We start from the raw sequence: 27,351 nt of genomic DNA, 5'->3' as shown, positions 1-27,351 counted from the left end.
GACCACAAGAACCAGACAGATCCTCTGCACAGATCAATGGCCAGCTTCGTCTCTATACTGGCATGATGAATCTGATCTTCAAGCAAAAGGAACTAGATGAAATATTTGAATGCTATCGATCTAAAATCTGATCTGACTTGTGATGCTGCCTGAATCACAATCACACCATGTTCATTAGTTGTAGTTTGCCGACTGAGCCTTCTCCATTGCAGTCACATGATGGAGTTTGGGTTCCTTGTCACTGTCGTCTCTGGCTTGCTCAGTTGTGGACATTTAATATGCAGCAATATTACTGATTTGACTTCAATGACGCTATTGGATGAGAAGTCAACTTAGCTGGATGATGACATCACTGTTTTCGGCAGAGCTGCTTTATAGATGAAATTGACTAATTTCATAATTGATGGAACTGTATCAACACTGAACTGACTTCAGCTGAAGAATGACAGTTTTTTCTTTTACATTATTAATCACTTTGACATTATTATTGACTGAAAATCGTTTCTTTTGAAATATCATTCACATGTTGTGTCAGGTTGGACGATTGTGCCAATGCCTAATTTCTCCATTTGTGTTTCATAGAAACAAGAATGTCATATATGGATATGATGAGAAAATATATAGGCTATTTTATACATTTTTTAATGTATTAAATTTTAATGTTATGAGATTAAAATTAATAGATATTATTTTGAACGTGGTGTTTGTTTATTATTTATATTCAGAGCTGCAGGTGCTTAGAAGGGTCCTTCGAGGGGAAGCTAAAAAATGTTACAAACAGGATGTGCTCTAACATGGCTGTGTCCTTACATTTCACAGCCGTTGAGAATGTCCTCCATCTGCTTCATGATACAAATTTGTTTACCACTTACTTTGAAGGGCGCTTAGTTCGAGTGTAGTAACATTCCAACAGCGCCTCGTTGTGCAGTCATGTGGACAGATCTGTTCATTGTGTGTGTGTTCAAACTCAAGGGATAGGGAGTGGATAAGGGTGCAACTCTTCAAACTCGCATACATGCACACGCACACAAATTGGGAACAGTAAGTACAGCTGGCCAGGAAAAACAACAGGGGAGAGGGAGGGACTTTCAGGAAGAGAGGGAAACTGAAGGAGAACAACCTCAACCAGACAGGATCTCATTCCCACAGTTTGCTCTCTCTGTCTCTTTTTCTCTCTTTTTCCTATTCAAAGTGATATAGTAGGAAAACATTACAACGTCCCTGCATCACAGCATGCAAAAAAGTGTCACACCACGTCACAGTGAACAGAGTACACAATTACTGTTCTTGAGATGTTTGTTTACAGTAGTCAATACTATTTTGACTATTACTAATACTAAGTATCCAATACTTTTTACTTTAATGCAAAGAAGTAATTATTATTGTTTTAAATATGTAAATGTTGAATAATTGAAATGTGTAATTATTCCTTTGTAATGTGCCAAAAAGATTTAATTTAATATTTATATTATAAGTAAACCATTCATTGATTCTTAATAAAAGTGTAACACTGTGCCTTTGACATTATAAAAATATTATTCGGTTTAAGCATCCCGATCCACCCTGACATGACAACACTTGCTCAACCAATAGCGTGAGTGTGGGGCGGGACAATCTGTTTGTTGACCAATGGCAAACAGAGGCCGTGTTTGTGAAAATTTGCCATTCAATTTGGTGAGGTACTAAAATTACACACTTCAGCTTTAAAATGTTAATCGTTTGTAAATCATTGTAGTTTCTCTTTGATTAATATGAATTAAAATAAAATAAAAATACTTTTACAGTAAAAATACTTTACTCATGAGAGTCACCATTGAGAAAAATGTATGTTAAGTTGAATAAGTATATTTGGATAAACATCGCAAAGTAAGTAAGATCGTAAGTAAGAATAAGTATATTTGGATAAACATCGCAAACACCAAGGCAGGCAAGACAGGCGAGAAGTAGTTTCAACGGGACAGCATCTCTGGCCCAATTTGAGACATTCTCGCTCTTTTAATGCACTTTAGACATTGCACATAACACACAAAAAAAAAAAAAAAATGTATGTTAAGTTAATAGTAAGTTAATAATAAATTTTACTTTATAAAGCGCCTTTAAAAGCAGTTTCTCAAAGTGCTGTTATAAGAATGTTTTTCTTAAATAATCATTTATTTATTAAATACACGTCTATTTATCTATCTATATAGTTTTTTTTAGCGTGAAGATTCGATTTTTTAATGAAATTGACTTATTTGATAAAACTTGCATGATTTTATGATATATTGATCAAGATTTCTACAGTGAGCTCTTAGCTTTTCGCGTATACTTTGAAATCTCGTCCTCTCATCAAGACAAACAGTCTGGTCGCCTTATGTGGGCCTCAGCAGAAGCTGTGAGAGCGTCTACCGTAGACCAGCCAAGTCACCAGAAAAACAAACAATCTCCTGAGATGGCCTCAACCTTACACAGAAGAAAAACAGCAGATGACCTCACATGGCAGAGAATGGCTTTTACCCTTTTCGCTTATTCAGCCGAAGCACTTGGATGTCCGCTGTAACATAAAGCAATGCTAATGGCTTTGTTATGGCAATGTGCTACTTCATTAATAGAAGGCTGTGCTGATAAAGGTATGGTAGCTTATTCTGATGTCCTCTGTGTGTGTTAGAGGCTCTGAATGTTTTTGAAAAGGCTTTTTAAAAGAAGACCGCCTTGAGAGGTGGAAATGGGGCCAAAGTGGTAAACACAGCTGTGACAGACCTCTATTGTCTCAGCTATAGGCTACTCATACAAGGCTTCACAAGAAGCACGGAAAAAAGAAAACAAACCAGTGTATCATTGTAATGCAAGATAATACTAGTTACGGTTAAAAAGATTTGATTGCAAAGTTTCTAGAAAAAAAGGATGTTGAACTTGTTTCAGGAAGTGCAGTTTCCAGGTGGTGGTTATCACAATATGCCCGTAGCCTACGGTTGTCAAACACTCCCTTCCTGTCTTCCATTTCTGTTTTCTGCTTCACTAAAGTCTGCATGGTTCTCGATCTAGGAAGACCCCGGGCATCAATCAGTGTATGACCTGATTTTGGATCACAAAAGACAGACACACACACACACATTTGATGAGATAAAGAGCTTGGATCATCTCAGTGTTCCAGACAGACTGTTTTGCTGTGTGTCTATGTCCAAGACCAAAATCAGCACAGCAGAGATTATGCTCACTAAATATCCCTCCCCATCCTCGCAGCACGGCTAAACTGCTTATAATATCAGCAAATCATTTATATTGTTAGTATTTTATAATATATGGTGTTTTGGCATTAACATTGCACTGTCTACACAGTTTGCTGTCACATAGGTTCAATTTAAAAAAAAAAAATCAAATTTAGGGTTCAAGAGTTGAATTATATGGTTTGTTTTGTTAAAATCAAAATTTAAAGGAGACCTATTAAATGCTGTTTGAACATATATGTGTTGACAGTGTGTACACAACTCTATAATATTAAAATCCCACTCCTTTTTTAATCCTCATAAATCATAAGCAGTGTCTCAGAACAAGCAGTTTACAGATTCTGGGCAAAATGACGTCATTTTGTCAAGACCGCCCACAACTGTTGATGGACTCTGCCGTATTAGCATAGACACACTCACTATAGGCAGACTGGTCTCATGAAATTGCGTGTGTATGACACGGCAATTCGTAATTCCATTTTTGGCGTGCTATCAACACGCATAATCGCTTTTCAGCGTGTTTATGAACGCTGTTGACTTAATGTTATTACTGTAAATATAATAGCATTTATGAGTGTTCCCCTACCCCCCAATAAAAAAATATCGCTCCCCAGATGTAGATCTACATTTTGCTTCGTTTCGCTCGGACATTTGACGGCGTGTGCATATGTCCTGTTTTGTTGCCAGTATGAGCTCTTGAAGCTCCTCCCTCTTCTTGAAAGAGGGTTAGGAGCAGCTGCTCATTTGCATTTAAAGGGACACACACAAAAATTGTGGCTAAAGTGTAATTTTAGCATGCTATAAAAATATATATGGGGTATTTTGAGCTAGAACCTCATATGCACACTCTGGAACATCAAAGTCTTATTTTACATATTGAAAAAAACTTGTTTGTCTTTTAGTATGAATATGTTAGCCTTACTGTTATCTATAAGCTAGCGTGCTCCAAAACAATGACACAATTTGCTTTTAGAAAATATAAGCGTTCTCTCACTTCTGCCAATATAGATCAATGATTTTGATGACATCACTCTGCTTATCACAGAAGTACTGGGACAAAAGTTTAATGTTTGGAATTTAACACGGATGTTTCCGATCAAAATAGAGCAAATCACCTTTAAAGTTTGTCTCAATTACATCGATTACAAGCTCAGAAACATGATCTCTGTTTGAAACAACAATTCTCAATTTATCGTCAAAAGATAGCTTAGAAAATAAGTAGCCCACTTCTTTACATGCTGGGCTGGGGCAAATTATGAGCTGAAGTTTAATACTTGTAGTAATAATAATAGCAATAGTAATACCGCCTCTGCACCATGAATATGCCTCAGGACCTAAAACCTGTTATTGCCTTCGTTTCTTTCAGTCTAAACAGTGTAATTGCCTCTGCCCCTGGGATTAAAACTCGTAATCCTCCACTATCTTGTTGGGGGAGACTCACCTTGTGGGCGGGTGTGGGGGCTTTCATTAATCTTCTTTACATCAGATCCCTTTAGTATCTGCACAGAGATCAGCTTTTCCCTTTACAGTCACAGACATATCCATTCTACTCAGACGACAAAAGAAAAAACACAAAAACAGCCCAATCCATGGGGGACTTGTTTGATATTCCAGACCCCTAAATATCCAATCCCAGATAATGTTGTTATAGTCGATGTATGTAAGTTGTGCTTATAACATTTTAGTATTTTACTAAGTAAGTTGTACTTATTGTGCTTTTTGCTGTTGCCCTCTTTCACAAGTGCCCCTCTCTCTCTTCAGTATGCGTATAAGTGTGTCTTCCAAGTGTGTGATGGATGCACAATGCAGTTGTTCATCCTCAGCAGTGTTTGAGCCACCAGCTGTCCCTCCCCTCCATCAAGCATCTAGATTCAGAAGATCAGATGTCAGAGGAATTCCCCTGAGCACTCTGAGGCCTCTGTCGAATAGTGTAAAGCCTCATCTGCGGTGTCTTGCAGGCATGCAGATCCACATTGATTGAATTTCAATGCAATCTAGAATATCAGTCAGATTGTGTGCATGATTGTTTGTGTTTATACACATACTTTTGCTAGATGCTTTAGGGCAGTGGTTCTCATAAATGGATTGCAGGTCTTTTCTGATTTGGTTGCAGACAGCAAGTCTGCAATACATTTCAGGGGCATTTATGAAGACATTTTCTAACCATAAACCCAGAATGCTGAGTATCATAATACTTCAAATGAAAATTCTTGGGGTCAGTACAATTTGTTTAATGTTTTTGTCTCCTATGCTCACCTATGCTCATCAAAAATACAGTAAAAACAGAAAATATTAGTCAAATATATATAAATGTAAAATAACTGTTTTCTGCTGTAATATAAATGTAATTTATTCCTGTGATGCATTGCTGAATTGTTTAACATCATTACTCCAGTCTTTAGCTATCACATGATCCTTTAGAAACCATTCTAATAAGATGATTTGATACTTAAAGGTGCAATGTGTAAAAATTTTGAGGATCTATTAACAGAAATGCAATATGACCATAATCCATAATGTTTTCACTGGTGTATAAAGAACTTACTTAATAAACCGTAATGTTTTTATTACCTTAGAATGAGACATTTATATCAACATAACCGCAGGCATCCCCTTCTATGAAGGTTGACATATTGCTACGTCATGTTTGTACCGTAGCCGAACGCAAACAAACAGCGCTACAGAGCGCGTTTCATCACTACCTTGAAAGAGAAGCAGCAGAAACCTGAAGCCATAAACACTGTGAGTAGTGACTTTTCCCTTGTCAGTGGTGTATACTGTTTGTAGTTGGATTGTTTCATGTAACTTAGCTCTTCTCCCTCGTTGTGTTATGGCTTTGCTATATAAAAAGGTGAGCAGTGGGCTGAGCCTTTAGTGCAAACTCGCAACCAAACCGCTAGATGTCGCTAAAAAATACACACTGCACCTTTAAGGAACAGATTATTATTAATGTTGAAAACGGTTGTGCTGCCTAATATTTTTTTGTAGAAACCGTGGTATTTTTTCCATCATTTATTTGAAATAGATTTCTTTTGTAACGATGTAAAATCTTTACTATTACTTTTTGATCAATGTATGTCCTTGCTGAATAACAAGCTTCCCTTGCAACAAGGATAGTTTTTGTCAACCACAAAACATTTTATTCTGTGAATTATTGGATGCCAAGAGCATGAAACCATTGAAATGCAAGAAATACTTGACTCAACAGGCCTGTTTAGTTTTTCAAAGAACTGAATGTGTTGTAGTTGTATACGTGTAGTATTGAATGTATAATGTGGGAGGTTTAAGTGTATGTCAATGTTTAATGTATGTTGGTTGTTGTAAACATAGACACTGTTCGAACAAATTTCAGACTTTGACAATACTGATATACTGACAATAAAGTATTAATATAAAAAAAACTGTAAATCACACTTCGACTATTCACTTTTAAACTATTCAGTCAATATCACAAAAATATTTTTGCAAGGTGTTTATTAAGGAAGTTTAATGTGACAGCTTTAGGGAAACCATATATTAGGTGTCAACTCTGTGTTCATAAATGTTTAAATTTCTTCTTTAAATGTGCATCAAAGTAAACATATCAGTATTTGCAAGAGCATTTTCTGTCTGGTTTCAATTGTTTTGCCATTGCACAGTCCCAGACTTTTTCCAGAGTCCTGCTGTCTACGTACACTCCGGATACGGCCTGTCTCATGGCAGTCAGAGCTAGAAAAAAGTGGATTGTTATGCAATCTGGTGTCAGCCTACACCATGATCCATGAATGAAGTATGCATGTAGCCTAGTTACTCGGTCCAACGCTGGCTTTTTCCATCCGCTACATATTGGAATAATTAGGAGTGTTTGGAAGGCCGACACTGATCTGTCAAATCGAAACTTGTGGGTTTTGGAGCAGTCTCAGGGATACAGCATTTTTGATAATCGCTGCAAAAACTTCTTGGGAAGAAAATTTTTGCATTGAACTACTTAATGTTCTTTTCCTTCTTGTTATGCAACCATTTCAGGCTCAATAATAATATGTTTGCAACAACCATATTTGCACTTAAAGGCAGGTTAGAAAGTCTGGAAGAAAAGTGATCAGACCTTCTTACCTTAAAGACTACGTTCAGTAACCCAGAAATGCTTAGTCCTCTGTGAGAAGAAAAAGAATAAAAGAGGAAGAATAGATTGAAAGATGACACTAGACACTTTATTTTTTATATGAGTTTAACACTTAAAACTTTATTTTGTTATTAAAGTAGTTTACTTAAAAAAAAAAAAAACAAACAAAAAAAAACTTTAGCTGATAATTTACTCACCCCCATGTCATCCAAGATGTCCATGTCTTTCTTTCTTCAGTCGAAAAGAAATTAAGATTTTTGATGAAAACATTCCAGGATTTTTCTCCATAATGCACTTTACTGCTAACCAAATGGCTCAAGGTCCAAAAGACAGTTTCAGTGCAAAGGGCTTTAAACCATAATGATAATGATGAAGAAGGGTAATATCAAGCGAAACGATCGCTCATTTACTAAATAAATAACAAAGTTGTATAAGCTCAAATGGACGCCTTGCTCTGTTCTGTGACGCACGTTCGTGACTCTCCTGTTCGATCTCGTTTATCAAAATGAACAAATCTTTTTTTGTGTCATTTGGTTCATTCAAATAATGAAACGAATGAATTGACTCGGGAAAGGATTTGTTCATTTTGATAAATCCTGGAATGTTTTCATCAAAAACGTTAATTTCTTTTGACTGAAGAAAGAAAGACATGAGTAAATTATCAGCAAAAGTTTTTTTTTAAAGTGAACTACTCCTTTATGGAGACATTACAAATTCAGTTAATAGAAAGTATAGTGAACATATAAATGCTTTTCTAAGTTACAGTTCATGAAGTTCTTAAGTGATCAAATTGTCCTTAATATTATAAGTTATTTGAAAAGGTTGTTGTTGCAGAAGGCTGGGTACAGGCCAGGTTGGTTGTGTTCAATAAAGCAAGTGTATGCAATTATATTGGCGTTAACCGTCCATTCTATTTATTGTAAAGGATTGAATGAAACAATTCAGCATACAGATGTGCATTCAGGATCTGAACTATTCGTCGATGTTTTGCTCTGGAGGCGGTCATATGCAAATACATTTACCCGTGTGACGTCGCAGATCCCGTAATATCAAAACGAGCCATTTTTGAGCTTGATTAAATAAATGCTTTGTTTGTAGGGCCTGAGCACCGATGGTGAGAGCTATGCAATTTCCAAGATGTTGAACGGTACAAAGACCTCTTAAATGTCAAAAAGATCAATGAGAATTTGACTTCTCCTGTCATGACCCCTCTAACTAATCTTATAGTTTGTTAATTGTGTAACTTGTGTAGTTGATAATGTTTCACTGGACACTTACAGGTTTTTTCCTCACGTAGCAGCTGTTCTCCACCCACCACAGCCATATTAATGGCAGTAAACACATGGCCAGAACACACTGCTCTATATCACAGGATACAGACCTGGCTTGTGTTCGTTCTGAACAATTACGGACGTTTAAAGTTAAGTGAATCAGTCAACAGTTTCTCCAAACTGCTTCAGTGCTGACCTATCGTTCTCTCCCCCTTCATTTGGATCCGGGCCACGTCACTGGCACACAAAAACAACAGTTTTTTTTAAAGCTTTGGCAATAACAAACATGTATCCCTCTACGCTATCGCTATTTATAAGAGTGTTAAGATGATTCAGCAGTGCAACAGAAACAACAGAACTTTTATGTTTTTTTCATGTTAAAAAACAAGGCAGAACAGTCATATTAAAAGAGAGTGGGGAACAGAGAGTCATTATTGGTTAGGCTATTAGAAATGTAAGGCAATAGTTGGATGAGAGTCAGAAATCAACCAAGGAAAGAGGAAATATTTCCCCAAGATAGTTAAAATGTGGGATAAAAATGCTCCCTTGGTAAATTGATCCTTTTTTAATGTGTTCTCTTAGCCTGGATGCCAGCCCGAACCCCGCCCACAACATTTTTTGGTTGGGAAGTTCTGTCTGGACTCGATCCATTGATGAATAAATATGATCGGTTCAGAAATCGTCGGGCCAATCAAATTGCAATGCCAGGGCGGGCTTTATACGATGTTGGACAGATGACCGGCAGTTACGTAATCATCACGTTATCAAAGAGCGCTTGGGTTGAACTGGTTTCCCTCAAAGATGACCGCAGCTGGAGAATTGAGATAGATTTCGCTATTGCGTCGGTTGTAAAACAAATTGACAGTGCATTCATTTTAAAAGACAAACAAGGCATTTGACGATTGGAAAGATGTGTTTGCCATCCTTCCTACGGGATTCGACAAAAGTTTAATTTATCATCTGGCTCTGATGGTCGCTGAGTAGATGGAACGCAATGAAAACCCTGTGGTCATTGTGATTTCTCCTTTGGTCGCACTCATGGAGGACCAAGTAAAAGAAGCAACACTCATTTTTTTACTCAAGGGGGTAATCCATCAGCCGGAAGCTGAAGCCTCGCGGGAGTTGCCATTGTAGCAGAGCTTCACTTGCTGTTAGCATTCCATTGACCAATAACTTTACATCTGAGGCATCCAAAGACTCCATTTGTCCATTATTTATTTCTAAAGAAACACGACAATGTATAAAAGGCCCGATTACCTTGTATATACCGTTTTGCAAAATGTAAACAACACTGGTCCAGAAGCACTTCCTGTTTCAGTTTTTTAACACTACACAAAAGCTGGGATAAAATACAACCAACAGAACATGTAAAACTGAATCAAAAAGTTAAACAACATCTTTAAGATGTTTTCTTTACATGTGAAATAAAGAAAACAGTTACAAACTGAAACAGGAAGTGTTTCTGGACCAGTGTTGTTTACATCTAGCAAAATGGTCTATACGTTATGGCCCCGTAGAAACAGTTTTTGTAAAAATAGGCTAACGATTGCGTCATAACGAATCGACTCTCCATCGCACAGTAGAAAAATTACCGTATAGACAGGAGGAGAAGCTCGCAGGCAATCGGGGGGACGTGGAGGCTGATAAAGTCGAGGGAGAAGCCCAAAGATCCTGCTGCAAGCTCATGGATAGCTAATACTCACTCTCTCCACCTCTGTGAGATTCGTAAAGGAATTATTCAATTTCACTTGGCACAGCTACTAGAAGACATACAGTACAGGTTGCTCACATGACAGGTGAGTTTGAGCTTGCGCAGTACGCCTGTCTATTCGCTTTTAACAGGGTTCAATTTTCTTCATTTAGTGGGGTTGCTGTGTCCATTTCTTTTACTGTCTATGATTTTACTACTTCTTCCAGTGTGTGTGCAGTTGAGTTCTATTGACAACTATGTGTAGCTCAATATATGTCACTTACTGCGTTGCTCTGATTGGTTGTAGGTCTATACAGTTTTTCTTCCCCTGGTTCAGTTAAGACATGCCTCATTATCAAAGCCCTCTGGAGCAGTATCAGACTCACATTCTGACTAGAACATGAGTATGACGAAGTCAGGCTAGTGTTATCTAACATTTGCTTTTCTTGGCGTATGGAGATGGCTGGCTTTATGGGTTTATTGCTACAGCTACACAATCTGTATTCTCTGTCTGTTGCCTTACAAAAATTAAACTGTGATGGTATTAGATGGGTAATATCATGTTCCTTTTAATATACCAAGCTTACTGAGTGATACGATATTCATATGTGGAACTATTTGGAAGTTCATCATGGCAGCACAGCTAATTTCTAAAAACGCTTTTACAACTTTTTACTCATGGAAATGTTGTAATAATGGTTTATCCTATGCATTTTACTCTTTCATGCATAAATTATGACAACCTCAGTCAGGATTTTTTTTCTTATGTGCTTTTACTGCTCTTAGGGCTTTTTTTTTACACAATATTTTAAAGAGATTTTTAGATGTCCACTTGACATCACAGTATGCAAAAACTAGCGATTTTCTTTTTTCTTCAGTGTGGGCCTCTGATGTGAGTTCAGTGTAACAGTGCTTGTACGTCACAACGTAGGCTTACACACATGACCAACATGGCCAATAGTGAGCCTACATTCTGACATACAACCCAGAAGCGCTGTGCTGTTACATTAGGTGAACTCATGTCAGAAGAGAATGAATAGTTGAATAAAGTCATTATTTTTGTTTTCTTGTCGGTTGATAAACTTAAGGTTGAACCACTGTAGTCACTTGGATTATTTTATCGATGTTTTTACTAACTTTCCTGGTCGGCAAGTTTAATTACATAGAAGCCTATGAAGGAGTGATCCAGCTCTCAGATTCAATAAAAAATATCTTAATTTGTGTTCCGAAGATCTAAAGTCTTACGGGGTTGGAACAACATGAGGGGGAGTATACTGACAGATTTTTGCATTTTTGGGTGAACTAACCCTTTAATACAACAGATTTCGAGATTATCTATTCATTTCAATTCAATTGATGTATAGGCTAAATTAAAAGGACACACTGTGTATATGTTTTTGTATGGTTGAAAATAAAATAAAATGTTGGCTAGCCTATTGATAAAAGTCAGCCTTCCAGACTGTGGAACCATTGATGAACACTGTCTGTAACACTGAACATTATGTAAGACTTTTTATTTTTATGTTTTACTGTGTGTGTGTGTGTGTGTGTGTGTGTGTGTGTGTGTGTGTGTGTGTGTGTGTGTGTGTGTGTGTGTGTGTGTGTGTGTGTGTTTTAATTGTGTAATGGATCCCCCTGGGTCTGAAATAGCATTTATTAATTCCAGGGGCAAATACAAAAAACACCAATCAAAACATTGTTTTCCCACACTGATGAACATAAAACAACAGGCAAGGCAACTCTAAAACAGGCCTAAAGAAAAAAAAAAACAAAAAAACACCCATAATCCTGTGAGGGAGATATTATAATCTAACCTTAGATGTTATTTGTAAAGGGTAAACAGCAAAAGGGGATAATCAATGATTTCAATTGGATTAAATAAAATAATTAGTGTATTACCAACACAAAGACACATGTAACGCCCATCATAATAAGACAGTGTATGGATGTTTTGATGGGCTATGTTTGACGGCTCTAGTTATGTTGTGTGATTGCTCCCTCTAGAGGCCATTGTCAAAATTATAAGAGGATTTTGACTTCTGCATAGTGCTATATGTAGACCATATTAAATATTACATAGACCATGTAGCTACATAGTACCAAAACAGATTAGGCCGTTTTAAGATTTCATTACATACTGAATAATTTGTTTGAGGAGTATGGATAATTTTTCTGAGTTTAGGCTATACTGTGGCACGAGGAGCAATATGAATATTCATAAAGGGAGGAGTAACCCGTCACACGCCCGTGACGTTGTTTAGTGGACTGTCTTGCAGGTACAGTGATTTAAAGTTAACCATGATTTAAGGTCTCTCAATGGACGTACTTTGGGGAATATTAAACCAATAAGACATTACAATTTGAACCGAAGTGCTATGAAACATGTGGATTCACATTGCCTTTGAGCAGGGGGTTTTGTGGCGCATGTTTGTGCTGCTTTCTTTGACTGGTGGACAAGCTTACGGAGGTAAGTGTCAGCAAACTCATTAAATGTATAATAATATAATATGATTCAATATAATATAATATGGGTCATGCATCATTAAAACAACACTATTGTCGAATTTTGTTGTGGTGTTCAGTAGTTTATACATTTATAGTTTTATCTCAGTAGAACCTAATTTAATTTATTTAAATAGGCTTAATTCTGTTCAAATGTTAATGTATGCAAACTACAGAAAATGTAAACAACCAGTTATAGGCTAAACAGCATATATGGAGGCAGTGACACATAAGCAGTAATTAATACCTCACACAAAGTGACTTCAACACGTCTAAAATGGGATTAGATATAATCCGATCCTTTTCAAGTTCATTTTGTTTGCCTGCAGCATGTGGGAAGCGACCTCTCCCAGTCCAAAGCCAAATAGAGATAGTAATCTGCAATGAAATGCATTTTTTAAACATTGATAGTAGGATAAAATTATGTTTTAAGCGTTCCTAAATATACAATACACATGACTTATATTCATGACTTCATGGGTGTATTTCTTCTCTATTGAATATCTGATAACACTATTTTAAAGTGTCCTTGTTACATGTAATTTATTACTGTAGTAGTACTATAAATTATGCATAATTGCATGCAACTAAACCTAAAGAAATTACATGTAATAATTGTTATTACTCATCAAATGTAACACTGTAACATTTTGAAAAGCGTATTCATCTCCAGTCGCTGTGCTTATTGACTCCTTTTGACCCCTTTGACACAGTACCCTAGAAATGAAGCTCTTAAAAGGCATTCAGCACATTAAATGCATTAATTGAATTCTGATAACGCATTAGATGGCAGCAGACACAACAGCACTTAGTCTAAACTGCTTTAGGCACAGCTGTCAGAGCTGTTCAGGCCGATAAAACTCTTAATTTACTCGAGAGCAGCGTCTAACTCAGATACAGTATGTAGGAATAACTCACACACGAGGACAGACAAAAGTGGATGGAGTTACGGGGAAGCAATTGTGTGATACTAATTCATGTGCTACAGGCTATCTCTCAAAAAGCAAGACAAGTTTAACAATGAAAGATACCGGTATACGCTATCTGGATCTGTTTTCATAACATCTTGCCCTCTGGCATTTCGTTTAAGGAATGTGACCCGTGCCTTTACTGTTGTAAAGTGCAGAATGTGAAAAACATGTAATGTTTATGTATATGCTGTATTAAGCACACACTTTTTTATATAATCCCTATTGATGCAAGTTCAAAATACTTTGCAGCTTCTTTCTATGGGGATGGTTTTGTGCATTTGAAAACAGTTGGGTTGTCCAGTCAAACGTCTTTCCATGTACGGTTCCGAACCTCTGGACCCAGTGGCCTGCTTTTTTTGGCAGCTGGAGAGATGGACTTTCTCTGGATGGGACTGCATTCTGGCAGAGCACAGGTGATTAATTAAATGCATCAAATTCATGTCAATGAAAAGAGGTCTTCATATACAAAGCTGCATATCCACTGTATTGAATCCTGTAATTTGATGTTTTGTTACTCTTAATTGCATATTAATACCCTTATGTTACTCATGCACACATGCTATAATAGAGTTTAATAATGTAGATTAATGTGCAAAACAGAAATAATGTTTTATATTAAGAAATGCAGTGCAATCATTCATTGTCGATCAGTGCATTGCTTTAAGAGACTGAGATTAGCTACATAGTGACATATTGCAATCAAATAAAATGAATCAGCTTAACTATGTTGGAATCTTACAAATTAGTGTCCTGCTATATAAGCTTAAACTCATACCCATCCTTAACGGTTACATTTATCCGAGGTGTAAAGGACTGCTTAAAACAGATATATTATGCCCACAGGCAAAAACAAGAGGCAAGTGATTTCTTGTTGCTTCCAGACAGAAAAAGTTTTCACGTCCACTTGCACCACTGTGCTGACAAGTCTTTTCATGCTTAGGAATACTGACATGGTGACTCTGTTACCTGTAGTTAATGTAATATGAGTTTCTTAGCAATATGATTTGAAACACAAGTGTATATAAACCTTAAAGACAAGTTATTTAGGAAGATGTCTTGGGACAGTAGAGAAAATGACTGTTACGGTTCCAGTTTAACCCAGTTTGTCAAACCTTGTGAGGAGTAGCATCACTTTAGTCAATGAAACTTAACAAATCGATGGGAGACACAAAATTACCTAACACTAAAAATAACCCAACAGGCAGAACCCAGCAGTCTGGGTAATGAATAAAGTTGAACCCAGCAAATTTTAGACTGAAATTATGGAAATCATCTGTTTAAAGATGATTTCCTACATTACTGTTAAGATCTTCTGTCCATCTCTGTCAGGTGCGGATTGATCTTGGATCTGGGGAACGGACGGTTCGTTCTGAGAAGGGTATCCCCTTGAATGATCTCACCTGGCATACAGTAGAACTTCAACATGACCATGCCAACATCACCCTGACTGTGGACAAAAACTCTATAACAACTGTTAAGATGCCAGGACCTGATCTTGAACTGGAAGTCCAAGATGGGCTTTTTGTTGGTGGTGTTGGAGATCTAGAAAAACCCTACCTCTCAGCAGATAAAACATCCTCTGGCTTTCGGGGGTGTGTAGATGAGGTTTTGTTCAATGAGCATAACCTTCTATCATCCCTTAGGCCTTACTCTGGATACAAAATGATTCATGAAGTGTCACTTGGTTGCAGCCCAGAGTTTTCAGCCACTGTTAACAATTCAATAAGTTTTTTCAGCTCCAAAGCATACATGTCGCTGCCAGCATGGGACGTACCCCAAGAGGGTGTATTTGAATGTGAATTGCATACAGTGAATTCAGAGGGGATCCTTTTATACAGCTCTGCAGGACAAAGTGACTTTATTGCCCTGGAGATCCAAAAGGGTCACCTTGTTGCTATCCTTAAAATAGGTGCAACTAAGACAGTATTGCGTTCCTTGATGGTCGTCAATGATGGGACATGGCACATTTTGCGGCTTTATTTGTCTCCTCTGAATCTTCAGTTTACTCTGGGTTTGGAGATGCACAATTCTAGCTTTGGGATAAATGCCAGTGCACTACAGTTTACTGGGCCTCTGTACTTAGGTGGGGTTGATATCAGCACTTACACAGAAATCCACAAGAATGGTTTGCTCTCTATGGTAGGCAAGCGAATTGGAGGAGGGTCGTTTAAAGGCTGTCTTCGAAATATCCGAGTTAATTACCAAAGGATGGGCCTTCCAAAAGCGTTGGTCACCAAGGATATTTCTGTTGGTTGTGAACCAGACAAAGGGCTTGGACCCAGTACCACAAGTCCGTCAATTATTACTATGGATTATGAAAATTTGACAGATGTCCTACCTGAGCTGGAGAAGAAAAATGTCCTTTTACTCAAGGATTTGGAGGTTCTTGAAGGCGGACGAGCACCACTTGAGTCTAAACATATAAAGATTAACCTAGAGTTCCGTAAGCTTGGGATCCAACATTCACAGGTTATGTTACGCATTGAAGAGCAACCAGTACATGGGCAACTCCGACTGGATGTTGACCCTAATCTGGGTGAGAACACCTTCAATATGCTGGACCTCTTGCATCGAAGGGTAATGTATGTCCATGGAGGATCTGAGGACCTACATGATTTTTTCATGTTTTCCATCTTCACCAGCAGCAAAAAGGAAGTGCCTAGCTATCTCAGAGGGAACCGTCTGCACAGATTTAACATCAGTATCACACCCGTCAATGACGCTCCTGAACTTAGCCTTCCTGAGGGCAGTCTCTTCATTCTGCTGGAGAACTCAAGACGTCGTTTGAGCACAGATGTTCTCAGGGCCATCGACCCTGACACTAACTCAACAGACCTGATGTTCACAGTGCTTGGAAACCTGAATTCTGACTCAGGTTTTCTAGAAATAGAAGAACACCCAGGCCGGGCAGTGACCTCATTTTCCCAAAGCGATCTAGAGCAACATAAAGTGAATTATGTCCACAGAGGTGTCAAGAACTCCAGAATGGCTGTTAGGGTGAGTGATGGGGACAAGGTAAGCAACACTGTGGTACTCAGGATCATCGCTGTTCCCTTAGAACACAAGATTGCCAATAACACCGGAGTAGAGGTAACGCAAGGTGAAGCAACCTTTATTAGTAACAAACATCTTGCTGTACAAGTGAATGTCCCTAAACAAGCAGTGGATATTCGCTATGACGTCACAGTGCCACCAATCTATGGTGAGCTGCAAAGGCTGCATTCAAGTGGGCAGTGGAAGCAAACAGGCACATTCACGCAGAAACTTCTGGAAAAGGAGCGTCTTCGATATCTTAGCACTTTCCATGGTACGCAGCAAAGTAACGTCACAGACAGTTTAAAATGCAAAGTCACAGTCGGTTCAGTCATTACAGATGAGTTGTTGTTTTTGATTAGAGTACGCTGGATACGTTACAGAATAACCAGAAATAAGGTAGTGATAGATGGTGAACACAAAGTCACATTGACACCTCAAGAATTCCATGTTGTCACCAAAGGTGCGAGACTTTCGGAAAACGACCTTCACATTCGTTTGTTGACATTACCAAGGAGAGGAAATCTTCTTCTTGATAATAAGATTTTAAAAAAGAACTCTACCTTTAGCCAAGATGACATTACTAATCGCAAGTTGCAATATGGGCTCCTAGAAAGGCCAAAGGATGATACAAGGGACATGTTTCACTTTCATGTATTCTCGAAATTTGCCATGTCAGGGATTCATGAGTTCAGAATCAGCATCAAAGCAGATATTCATTACATAATTTTAAGAAATCATGGACTTTCTCTCTTGGAAGGGGAGAGCAAGGTCATTACTAAGACAATGCTTTTCTCAGAGACACCCAGCTCCAGAGCAGTACACTACACTGTCACCAGCAGCCCTAAACATGGGATATTGAAGAAAATAAACCTCTCTAATTCCTCTTCCAGCAATGACAGCATAATAGAGTTCACCAATCAGGACATTTTGGAGGAACGCATCTTGTATGTCCATGATGATAGTGAAACCGCACATGATGCATTTACATTCCAGGCCTCTTTTGGCTCTCTGAAAAGTAAAACCCCAGGCACGGAGGGCACATTTAATATTTCCATCCAGTTGGTCAATGACGAGAAACCCGTCCGTGTTGTGGATAAAGTTTTCCATGTGGTGCGTGACAGCCAACGGTTACTTACACTGGAAGACTTGTGCTACCATGATGCTGACACAGACTTTGATGACAAAGATTTGCTTTACACCAGACGAAAGATCCCCATGGGTGAGTTAGTCCTGGTAAATGACACCACACACAAGCTTTATCAATTCCGTCAGAAGGACTTAGAAGAGAAGAGAGTGTTGTTCATTCACAAAGGGGTGAGTTTAGGCCGCTGTGTCCTCTTTATATCAGATGGCAAGCACTATACCTCAACACTACTTGAAGTGTCAGCCCAGAATCCATATGTTAAGGTGGCCAACAACACAGGTATTTTGGTCCAGAAAGGCCAGGTGGCCATTTTAAAAGTTGCTAATTTTAGTATTTCCACTAATATGGATGTCAGGCATGATGAAGAAGTGGTCTTTGAGGTTTTTCTACCACCAAGCCATGGGACTCTTCAATGCAATGGTGTTAAGGCAAATACATTCACACAACATGACTTGAAGATGGGTCATGTAACGTATCATCATGATGACAGCGAAACACAGGAGGACTTTTTTAACTTCACCTGTAAGGTGAAAAGCCTGCATCTGGATGTAAGTGTGTCAGTTAGGGTGTACCTTGAGAGTTATCAGCAGCCCCCAAAGGTCATTCACAATAACCCAATCTTGGTGGAGGAAGTAAAACCAGTCAAAATCCACAAAGACGTTCTCCAGGTTAGTTTTGCTTTGTTAAAGTCAATTTAAGACAACTTGGTTATAAATACAGACTATCTATTTGATATTCTCATTTGGTCTCTTTCAGGTTATTCACGAGGATAACAAACCTTATGAGATTGTGTATACTGTGAAGATGGCACCCACTCATGGTTTTCTGCGGATATCTAAGGTAGAAGAAGATCATTACCATGGCAGTAAGGAGAATCCCATTCAAAGCTTTTCACAGGATGATATCAATAAAGGGCATATTCAGTATGTTCAAACAGACCATGGATATATTAATGACTCTTTCTCACTTGACGTAACCAATGGCGTTCAAACAATCCATGATCTTGTAGTCGTTGTGGATATTATCCCCTTGCACATCCCTCTAGAGGTGTCTAATATGACCCTGATTGAGGGTTCTTCTAAAGCTCTCAGTCAGGACATCCTCAAAGTTGTTAACCAACACTTTGATGGACTCCAAATCTTCTATCTTGTAACCGAGGGGCCTCATCATGGCCGGATTGAACACTCAAGGATCCCTGGTGTTCCCATTCCTTCTTTCACAAGGGCTCAAGTGAGTTTGTTTCACTCTCTCCAGTTGTTTACTTCGTCTCTCTTCACTCCCCTAAGGCAATCCTTTAAAAATCTGTTGTAAACAGCACTGTTTGAGAAAATATATCTTTCAAATGTAAAGATGTTGCACATGTACTAATCTTTATTATAAATATTGTTAAAGAACTACATTGTATACTTTCTTTTCTTTGCTACAGGCTGAACAGGGGTTCATATTCTATGTCCATGACGGAAGTGAGACCATGGCAGATAATTTTACAGTCGTGGCCAATGATACAGATATAAGGAAGCAAAGCTTGCCCTTTGTGATTTATGTCAATGTAACTCCCATAAATGACGAACCTCCAGTTGTAACTGTCAACAGGATCTTCAAGGTGAGTTTTCCCCCAGAAACTAATAATTCTACACTACAAAGATCTGTATTGCACATATTACCATTTCTCATCTATTTATGTTTACTTATGTTTATGTTTACTTAATTAAATTATATTAAACACAAATAAAACACACACACACACAAAGCAAACCATTAACCTGGGTGATCTCCTTCTCACAGACCTGACAAATTTTTGCATTATCACAAAAATATCCAATATCTGACTAAATTCTGGCATCTTTTTCTATTTCCAATAATGTAAAGATTATTTAAAGAACACTGGTTAAAACAGCATGAACTGTGTGGAGGACTAATTTTCAGACGCCCACTTTCACCAGCAGGAGGCTCAGTAAACACATTCTAAAATGGCTTCTGCTGTTTCTAGAAAAAAAATGTTAAACCTCACTTGACAAAACATGACCAAAACTGACAGCACCATGTTTATATTATTAGGTGTGGGAAGGTGCTGTGACAGAGATAACCACTGAGGACCTCAGTGCTGAGGATCCAGATTCTCCTCCTGAGAGCCTAGACTTCATCATCACCCCACCTAGTAATGGGCATCTAGCCCTGAAGAGCGCCCCCTCCAGGCCTGTTCTGAACTTCACCCAAGAGCATATTAATCATGGCCAGCTGGTCTTTGTACATAGTGGTTAGTTTACATTTTAAAGGGCCTTTCAGAACTGCCAGTAAGATTTGAAAAGCCATTTTGCTTGATCTCTCAGTAGGTTTGTGGTATTTATGTTTCAACAGGTGCCTTGTCAGGAGGATTTCACTTTCAAGTCAATGATGGAGTGAACTTTGCTCCAAGGAAAATCTTCAGTGTCACAGCCCAATCTCTGGTCATCAGCTTAATGAAAAATCAAGAACTTAAAGTTTTCCCAGGTTCATTTTTATAGTGTTTCAAAGAAACCTATAGTCGCAATTCCGCATTTCTTCTTTTGTGTTGCTTTCTTCAACTTAAACTCAAGTGCCATTTATTCCGTGGATCCTTTCCACAGGTTCTTCAAAGTTAATTTCTGAAGATGAGCTGCTGATAATCACAAATGACTATGATGATATTTATGGGAATCGCACCATCACCTACACCGTGACCTCACCTCCAAAATTCGGAAGCCTAATGTGGAAACAAGCAGAAAATTCTACACAAGAAATCTCCTCTTTCACCCAAAACATGGTATTTATTAAATCTGCTTCTGAGTTTTGTTAAAATGTGTACGCCTTTTTCCAACAGGTTTTATTATAGTTTTTGTCCGACTCCATTGACTTCACTTGGCACAAAAACTATGATAAAACCTGTTGGAAAGCATCTTTTGCAGCAATTTTTGTGTGAGCATATCGGTAAACACCCCAGACCACTCGGTGAGTTTCATCTCTTTGTAAACTAAAGTTTAATGTGTTTTATATATGATTGTTCCAGTGCACATAGATAACCATTGTGTATGTGAGGGGTGCTAACACAGAAACCTAACGGGACAGCAGCATTTGTCCAAATTTCAATCTTAAACATTTTTTTTAATCAGAAACGATCTTAAAACAGGGCTTTAAGTGTAAAATACCAAACTAACCCTTTAAGCATGCTTTTGTCAAAATAAAATTTCATGTAACACTATTTGAGATTAATATAAAATTCAGACAAAAATTATATTGTTGTATTGCAACATGGGCAATTTTTTTGTCCTCACAATGTTTGTATCGGCTGTAAGACTGTCCACTCTGCATGTTAGCCGAGCCAACCATTCGAGTGAAATTCAAAACATTTATTTAAAATATTGCTCTTCATTAGCATATCTAAATATTTAAAATGTAAATATTAACATACTAACATAAGAAAGTAATGCAAATATGTGATAAAAAAAATATGTAAATTGTGATATTAAATAGCATTTATGTGATCATTCGATCACACTTTAGATTAGGGTCCAATTCTCACTATTAAGTAAACTACGACTTTTGCCTCAAAAAAACCCTAATTACTGCTAATTAAGGTAGTTGTTAAGATTAGGTATTGGGCAGGGTTAAGGGATGTAGAATATTGTCATGCAGAATAAGGCATTAATATATGCATTATAAGTAGTAATAAACAGTCCATGTCTTAGTAATGTGCAGGATAATTTTGCAACTCGTTAATTGGACCCTAAACTAAAGTGCGATCATTTTTAACTTATAAATAAGCTTAATTACCTCTATTATTTTAGGTGAAGGAACGTGCTGTGCTGTATGCACAGACTAAACCTGTTGCCTGGACCGCTACAGATTCCTTCACCTTCACTGCATCATGCCCCCCAGCATCCCTCCATGCTCACACCTTTAATATCCACATCTCTTATGAAAATATTGGCCCGGAGCATAGGAGTGCACTCTTTACAAATACTGGTAATGCTTTCTGACTTCTCGTGATGTTTATTTGATAAACAAATTGAACAAAATTGATATATTATCTCTACACTAACCACACTTATATTCATTATTCAGGGGCTGTCGTCGCTGAGGGTAGTAGTGTTCTCGTAGATAAATCAAAATTGGATGCCTCCAACCTTTTGGGAAAGTTAGAAGAAGAGGAACGTAATTTCTATGAGGTCTGGTACGAAATCACCTCTCCACCCCTCCACGGCACTATTGTTGTAGGTGAAAAGAACCTGACACATGAAAGACTAAAGTTCTCCCAATTCAATCTCCACAAGCATGGAGTTATTTATGTACATGATGATTCTGAGACCACTCATGATAACTTCACTTTTGACGTGTGGCTAAACCCCAAAGGAAAGCTTGCTCAACGACCCCAGAATGCAGACCATATAGTATCAGGAATATTTAATATTACCGTGACCCCCGTTAATGACCGGCCTCCTGTGCTCAAGACGGGATCCCCTAGACTCAAAGTGGTCAAAGGGGACACTGTGACCTTGGACACTGCGAACCTTTATGTGGAGGACCAAGACACTCCACCTGAGGAGCTTTATTATACGGTAATCAGCAAGCCCAAAAATGGCTTCCTTGCTTTGGAAGGTCAACTCAATAAGTCTGCTACTACTTTTACCCAGGCTGATGTAAATCAAGGAAGGGTGCACTTTGTACAAAATGGGGAACCCTCATCAGGGGTCATCTACTTCAGTATAACTGATGGATTCCACAGACCACTCTACAAGCTCTTTAGTGTAGAGGTAGAGAATATCACTATCAGTGTGGTCAACAACACCGGACTGACTCTGTTGCAAGGTCAGACCATAGTGACTCTGACATTCGAACATCTGGCTGCAGTGACCAATGAGAAAGATGCATCCATTAAGTATTTAGTTACAGGCCCACCAAGTCATGGGTGTGTCATGGTTATGGAAGAGCCGGTCACATACTTTGACCAAGAGGACCTTCACACTGGTAGATTATTTTATAACATGACTGACCTGTCGTCCTCTCAAGACAGCTTTGAGTTCACAGTCTTCACATCTGAGAGTAACCTGACCCACCAGGTGGTAAACATCACAGTCAGGCCACTGATCCACCTTGGAGAGCATGTTAGGATCCCAGATGGTATCCCAGTGAAGCTAAGAAAGGACGTCCTTGATGCAACAGAATTGGCCTCCCTTAGTGCTAGCGATCCCATCTTTGAAATCCTTAAGCCGCCAAAACATGGCAAGCTAGTCAAAGTGACATTTGACCTTGGAGGAGCCTCTCACTCGGTGGAGTCCTTCACATTCAGGGATGTGGAACAGGGCAGAGTTGCTATAGAGGAAAACATCAATTTCCAAACCATTTATGGCAACACAACAGCGGCCAGGTACAATGTCACAGCAGTCCATCCACTTAATGACTCATTTGTTTTCCTTTTGAAGGCAGCCAATGTCCAGCCTGCCATGGGCGAATTTGTGTATTTAGTAATACCTTATGACCCCATTACAGGGAAACATATGCTTATAGAGCCGACCAAGTTGCCGACTTTCAACAGAACAACAAATGCGATGTCCCCCATGTACCCTCCATCTCACTTAGATCCAACAACAAGACCACACAGGACCGCTTCAAAGCTGAAACCCCGAAACCGCTGGGGGAACCACACACGAAGCAGATCAACGGTTCCTCATGTCCCCCGTACCACGATGGGCAAGTTAGACCCCTCCCCAAAAAATACGTTAGTGAGGGTGGAGTCTTTACCAAGACCTGCATCTGATCCCCTGCTCATCATCCTGCCACTTCTGGCCTGCCTTCTTCTGATTGTCATTCTTGTGGTTCTTATTCTTGTCTTCCGGCACCGGAGGGAAAAGCGGGCCCACCCCGCAATCATACAGGCTTTGACTGGGAACCCCGATGAAGATATTTTAGCCAGATGCCCATATCTGGGTCAACCTGAGAGAAGTCTCACTGTTCCTTCGGTTATAGTAACCCCACTCACTCCAAGCTGCCCTGACAGCCCCGTTTTAGAGGAAGTACATGATGCAGCCTTGGTGCCAGCGATTGAAAGAGCTGTGTCTCCATTTGTCCTTTGCACATGGAGTCCACTTGACCCTGATTCTGCCCAGCGGTGTACACCAGCAACACCACCCCTTAAACAAAACCAGTTCTGGGTTTGATTCAACTCTTTTTATCACATCCAGATGTTGCTTGGACCAATTTTTGTGAACTATCATTGTGCATGACCATCATCAGAGCCAACTCTTAGCGTTACCTGGCAGAAGAAAGTATGTTTTTAAGTTTCATCCCATACACTGAGAAACTGAGAACTGAAAATGTTGTTGCCGTTTGGATTTTGACCTTATAGACTGAAGGTGACTTGGCTTGGAGTCAAGGGAAAGATCGCCAAATAATTGTAATTTTAACACGTTTATTTTATGTTAGTCCAATTTCTGTCCTGCCACAGCTTAGATCTTTTTGTAGTTTTAATGTTTTGTTACTAAACAAAGAATAGTCACCAATTCTTTGTTATTACAAGGTCTGAAAGTTTTGCAGTAATATTTACCTATATGGAAAGTCATCTTTTTTTGTGCGCAAAAATTGAACCTTTAGCTTGTCACTGGCTCAGTACCCTCAAAGGTACACTTCTGTACCTTCTCTAACACTATTAGCAGTTAGCACATTTAGGTACTACATGTATCCTTTAGAGGTACATAAGATATAATTGTGCACCTTTGAGGATGCTAACCCAGTGATGAGCTATGGGTTTTTGCACATTTGTGTGTTACAGATAGAATGAATGAACATGGTTAATAGAGTTCACAGACTGCAGTATGAAATGAATGTTATAAATTTAGATCCTTTGCCACATTTTAGAGGACAAAATAACACAAGTTTTTACATCCAGTTTTCTTGGTTTTATTAAATATGGACATTTAACTATTCTACTTAGGCCTTCATGTAGTAAAAATAAGGGCTTTCACACCAGGTAGTTAGGAACTCAGTTATAGGAACTAGCCATCATGGCTGACCTTGAGAACCAAATGTTCCCCTAAGACCGTTTTCCTACTGCATTCGCTAGTAGGAACTGTGAAGTGACGTGAAATGGATTTTTTAAAGTTATGTGATTAAAAGAGCAAAAAGGAGAGCTAAAAGACAAAATCTACGACAATTTGCAGTGCTAGATATCATTGAGGCTGAGAATAGAATAAAACATCGCAAACAAAGGCGACAGGTAAATGCCGTTGACATTAACTTTCGGTATGTTTATGTTCCTTTATGTATGCTAGATCGTGGAGTAAGTATTTGTTAAAAATGGCGCTTTTGTAGCTTTTAAAAGTGGCGGGTGCCAGTGTTTCGCATGGCATTTGGTTCGTCAACTTACGTACACTTCATCTCTGTCTAGTTCCTATTGTGCTGGGTTGCAAAATTGTTCCCAGTTCCTGCGGTGCAAACTCAACAAAAAGCAGGTACTTCTGCCAATAGTAATAGGAACTATGAAAATGTTTCTCTAGCGTGAAAGCCCCTAATAGTTTATTTCTTATGTCATTGTACCTAATACAGTATTGTTATTATTTAGGCCTACCGGTAAGTAGAAGAGGGAATGTAATTTCGGTAACATCAATTAGTATACAAAAAAGTGCTAACAAATCATTTACAAACTATTATAGTTAATTTATTGTTTATATATTATAGTCTCTATATTGTTAATATATTAATAACCTATATACAAATAGCAAGTTCTTCACAGTTCCCCCCCCCCCCCTCTCAAAATTAACAAAATTTAAACGATTTTAAATAAATCTTTTTCGCGGGAAATTGTATACGTCACTCGCCCATGTATCTCTTGTCATATCCATAAATAGAGAAAAGTTGCTCTGGCTACTTTGGTGCATGTATAGTGTGGGAGTGGCATAGGTTTTCAGAGATGTTGAGAACTGAGGGATTTTAAAGCGTTTGATTACAGAAACAATGCATGAAGAAGAACTCACTACTTGTTTATAGGCTATAAATACTGTATAGTAACAATGTAGAGATTACACATATATAAACTGAGAATTAACTATATATGAATACTTTATTACTGCATACTCCAATAACCAAATGTAATTTTTTTTTTGGATTTCATTTCTAAATGGTTTTCAAAAAAACACTATAAAACCATAGCATTATGCTGTACCTTAATGCCTTATGTTTATTCATATTTGCTGTAGACAAAGTCTGTCAGATTGGCATGTAATGAGAGAACTGAAACTACTCAAAGGTACATTTTAGAGAAGTGTCTGAATATGATAATAGTATGCTGACCACAAAAACAGATCCACCCTCATAAATATTGCACCACAAATTTCACACTCGTAAAAAGCAAGATGGCATTAGAGGGATATTCAGCCGTGATGCTATTGAAAGAAGGGGAATAGTTACCTTGACGTTCCATAATGCCTAGTGTGCTTCAAAGACTATTCTTCGAACCCACATCTCTGTGTATTTTTTTTATTTTTTATTGTTTTGAAGTGAAAGATGACCATTTGTGTTTATCTTGTAATGCCTAGAACTTACTATGGGCTTCAGGTTTATGAATGTTTATGCACTGTATGCCTGTATTTATGTCTGTATGACTGAGAGAAAGTATCACTAATGTAAAAAGATTGTTCTTATTGTATAAATGAATATTCTAATAAAATCATTGCTTTTTCTAAAATATTTTGGACGTTTTGAACTTTTATGATTCATGTATATTAGTGGATTACTAATTCTTTATGCTTTATAGCTCCAATTATTTAGAAAACAAATGCTTCATAAAAACACAAATGAGTTTAGTCCTTTCCTTTTCTCTTTAGTGTTAAGGGCAATGTATGTGGTTGTTAGTGATCGGGGTGTGGAAATAAATTCTTCATGATTAAGGACCTGAGTATGTGAAAACAGACGCAGGCAGTGAGTGGAAAGAGAAGCCTAACTTTAGCTCTTATAAATAATTCAAATGGATTGAGAGATTGACTGCTCCGGGACAGCTCGGTTTTTACCATAGTAAGCACAGAAACTAATAGTAGTATGATCTCTTTGAATAGGTCAATTGATTGCTCTGAGACCTGAGAATGCTAATCTTTGTTTACAATTGTTTATTTTCCCACTTTCATTCTTTTTCAAGTCTCCCTGTAATAAATCCTTTTACCCCTTAAAACATCTTTTATCACAAAAATTACATATTTAAAAGTTTTTTTCTTGAAAAAAATAATCTGTAATGCCTTAAAATAGCTTGAATGTAACTCTACACCCTTGTCTCATTTGGTATTTGCAGTTCTATGAATATGCAAATTAGCCCCCCCGCCCCCTCCCTCCACTCACTCACTCACATCAGTTCAGAGATCCACTCGTTGACAAACACACATTGACCTGATTGTAGGTAGTTTGTGTCTTCAGAAACACCAACGAAAC

The 27,351-nt window shown here is 38.2% G+C and overlaps 1 protein-coding gene across 1 annotated transcript; it reads left to right on the top strand.

Annotated features, from left to right (window-relative positions):
• The first annotated feature begins 12,069 nt into the window (after positions 1–12,069).
• cspg4bb (chondroitin sulfate proteoglycan family member 4Bb) lies at positions 12,070–26,606 on the top strand. Its single transcript, XM_039675439.2, has 10 exons — positions 12,070–12,736; positions 13,992–14,155; positions 15,072–18,590; positions 18,679–19,152; positions 19,349–19,525; positions 19,981–20,179; positions 20,281–20,412; positions 20,529–20,704; positions 21,726–21,903; positions 22,003–26,606. Exons 1-10 carry the CDS (start codon positions 12,652–12,654, stop codon positions 24,093–24,095), a joined length of 7,197 nt encoding a protein of 2,398 aa, XP_039531373.2. The 5' UTR covers positions 12,070–12,651; the 3' UTR covers positions 24,096–26,606.
• The last annotated feature ends 745 nt before the right edge of the window (positions 26,607–27,351 follow it).

The sequence above is a fragment of the Pimephales promelas genome, chromosome 23 (genome assembly GCF_988280905.1).
Source record: "Pimephales promelas chromosome 23, fPimPro1.hap1.1, whole genome shotgun sequence".
In the NCBI taxonomy this organism is placed as follows: Eukaryota; Metazoa; Chordata; class Actinopteri; order Cypriniformes; family Leuciscidae; genus Pimephales; species Pimephales promelas.
This window is presented reverse-complemented; position numbering and strand designations above follow the sequence as displayed.

Coding starts and splice junctions, on each gene's coding strand:
- cspg4bb (XM_039675439.2), top strand. CDS start 12,652: ATGTGGATTCACATTGCCTTTGAGCAGGGGGTTTTGTGGCGCATGTTT. Junction 19,153..19,348: donor CTTCTTTCACAAGGGCTCAA/GTGAGTTTGTTT, acceptor TCTTTGCTACAG/GCTGAACAGGGGTTCATATT. Junction 21,904..22,002: donor TGCACTCTTTACAAATACTG/GTAATGCTTTCT, acceptor TTCATTATTCAG/GGGCTGTCGTCGCTGAGGGT.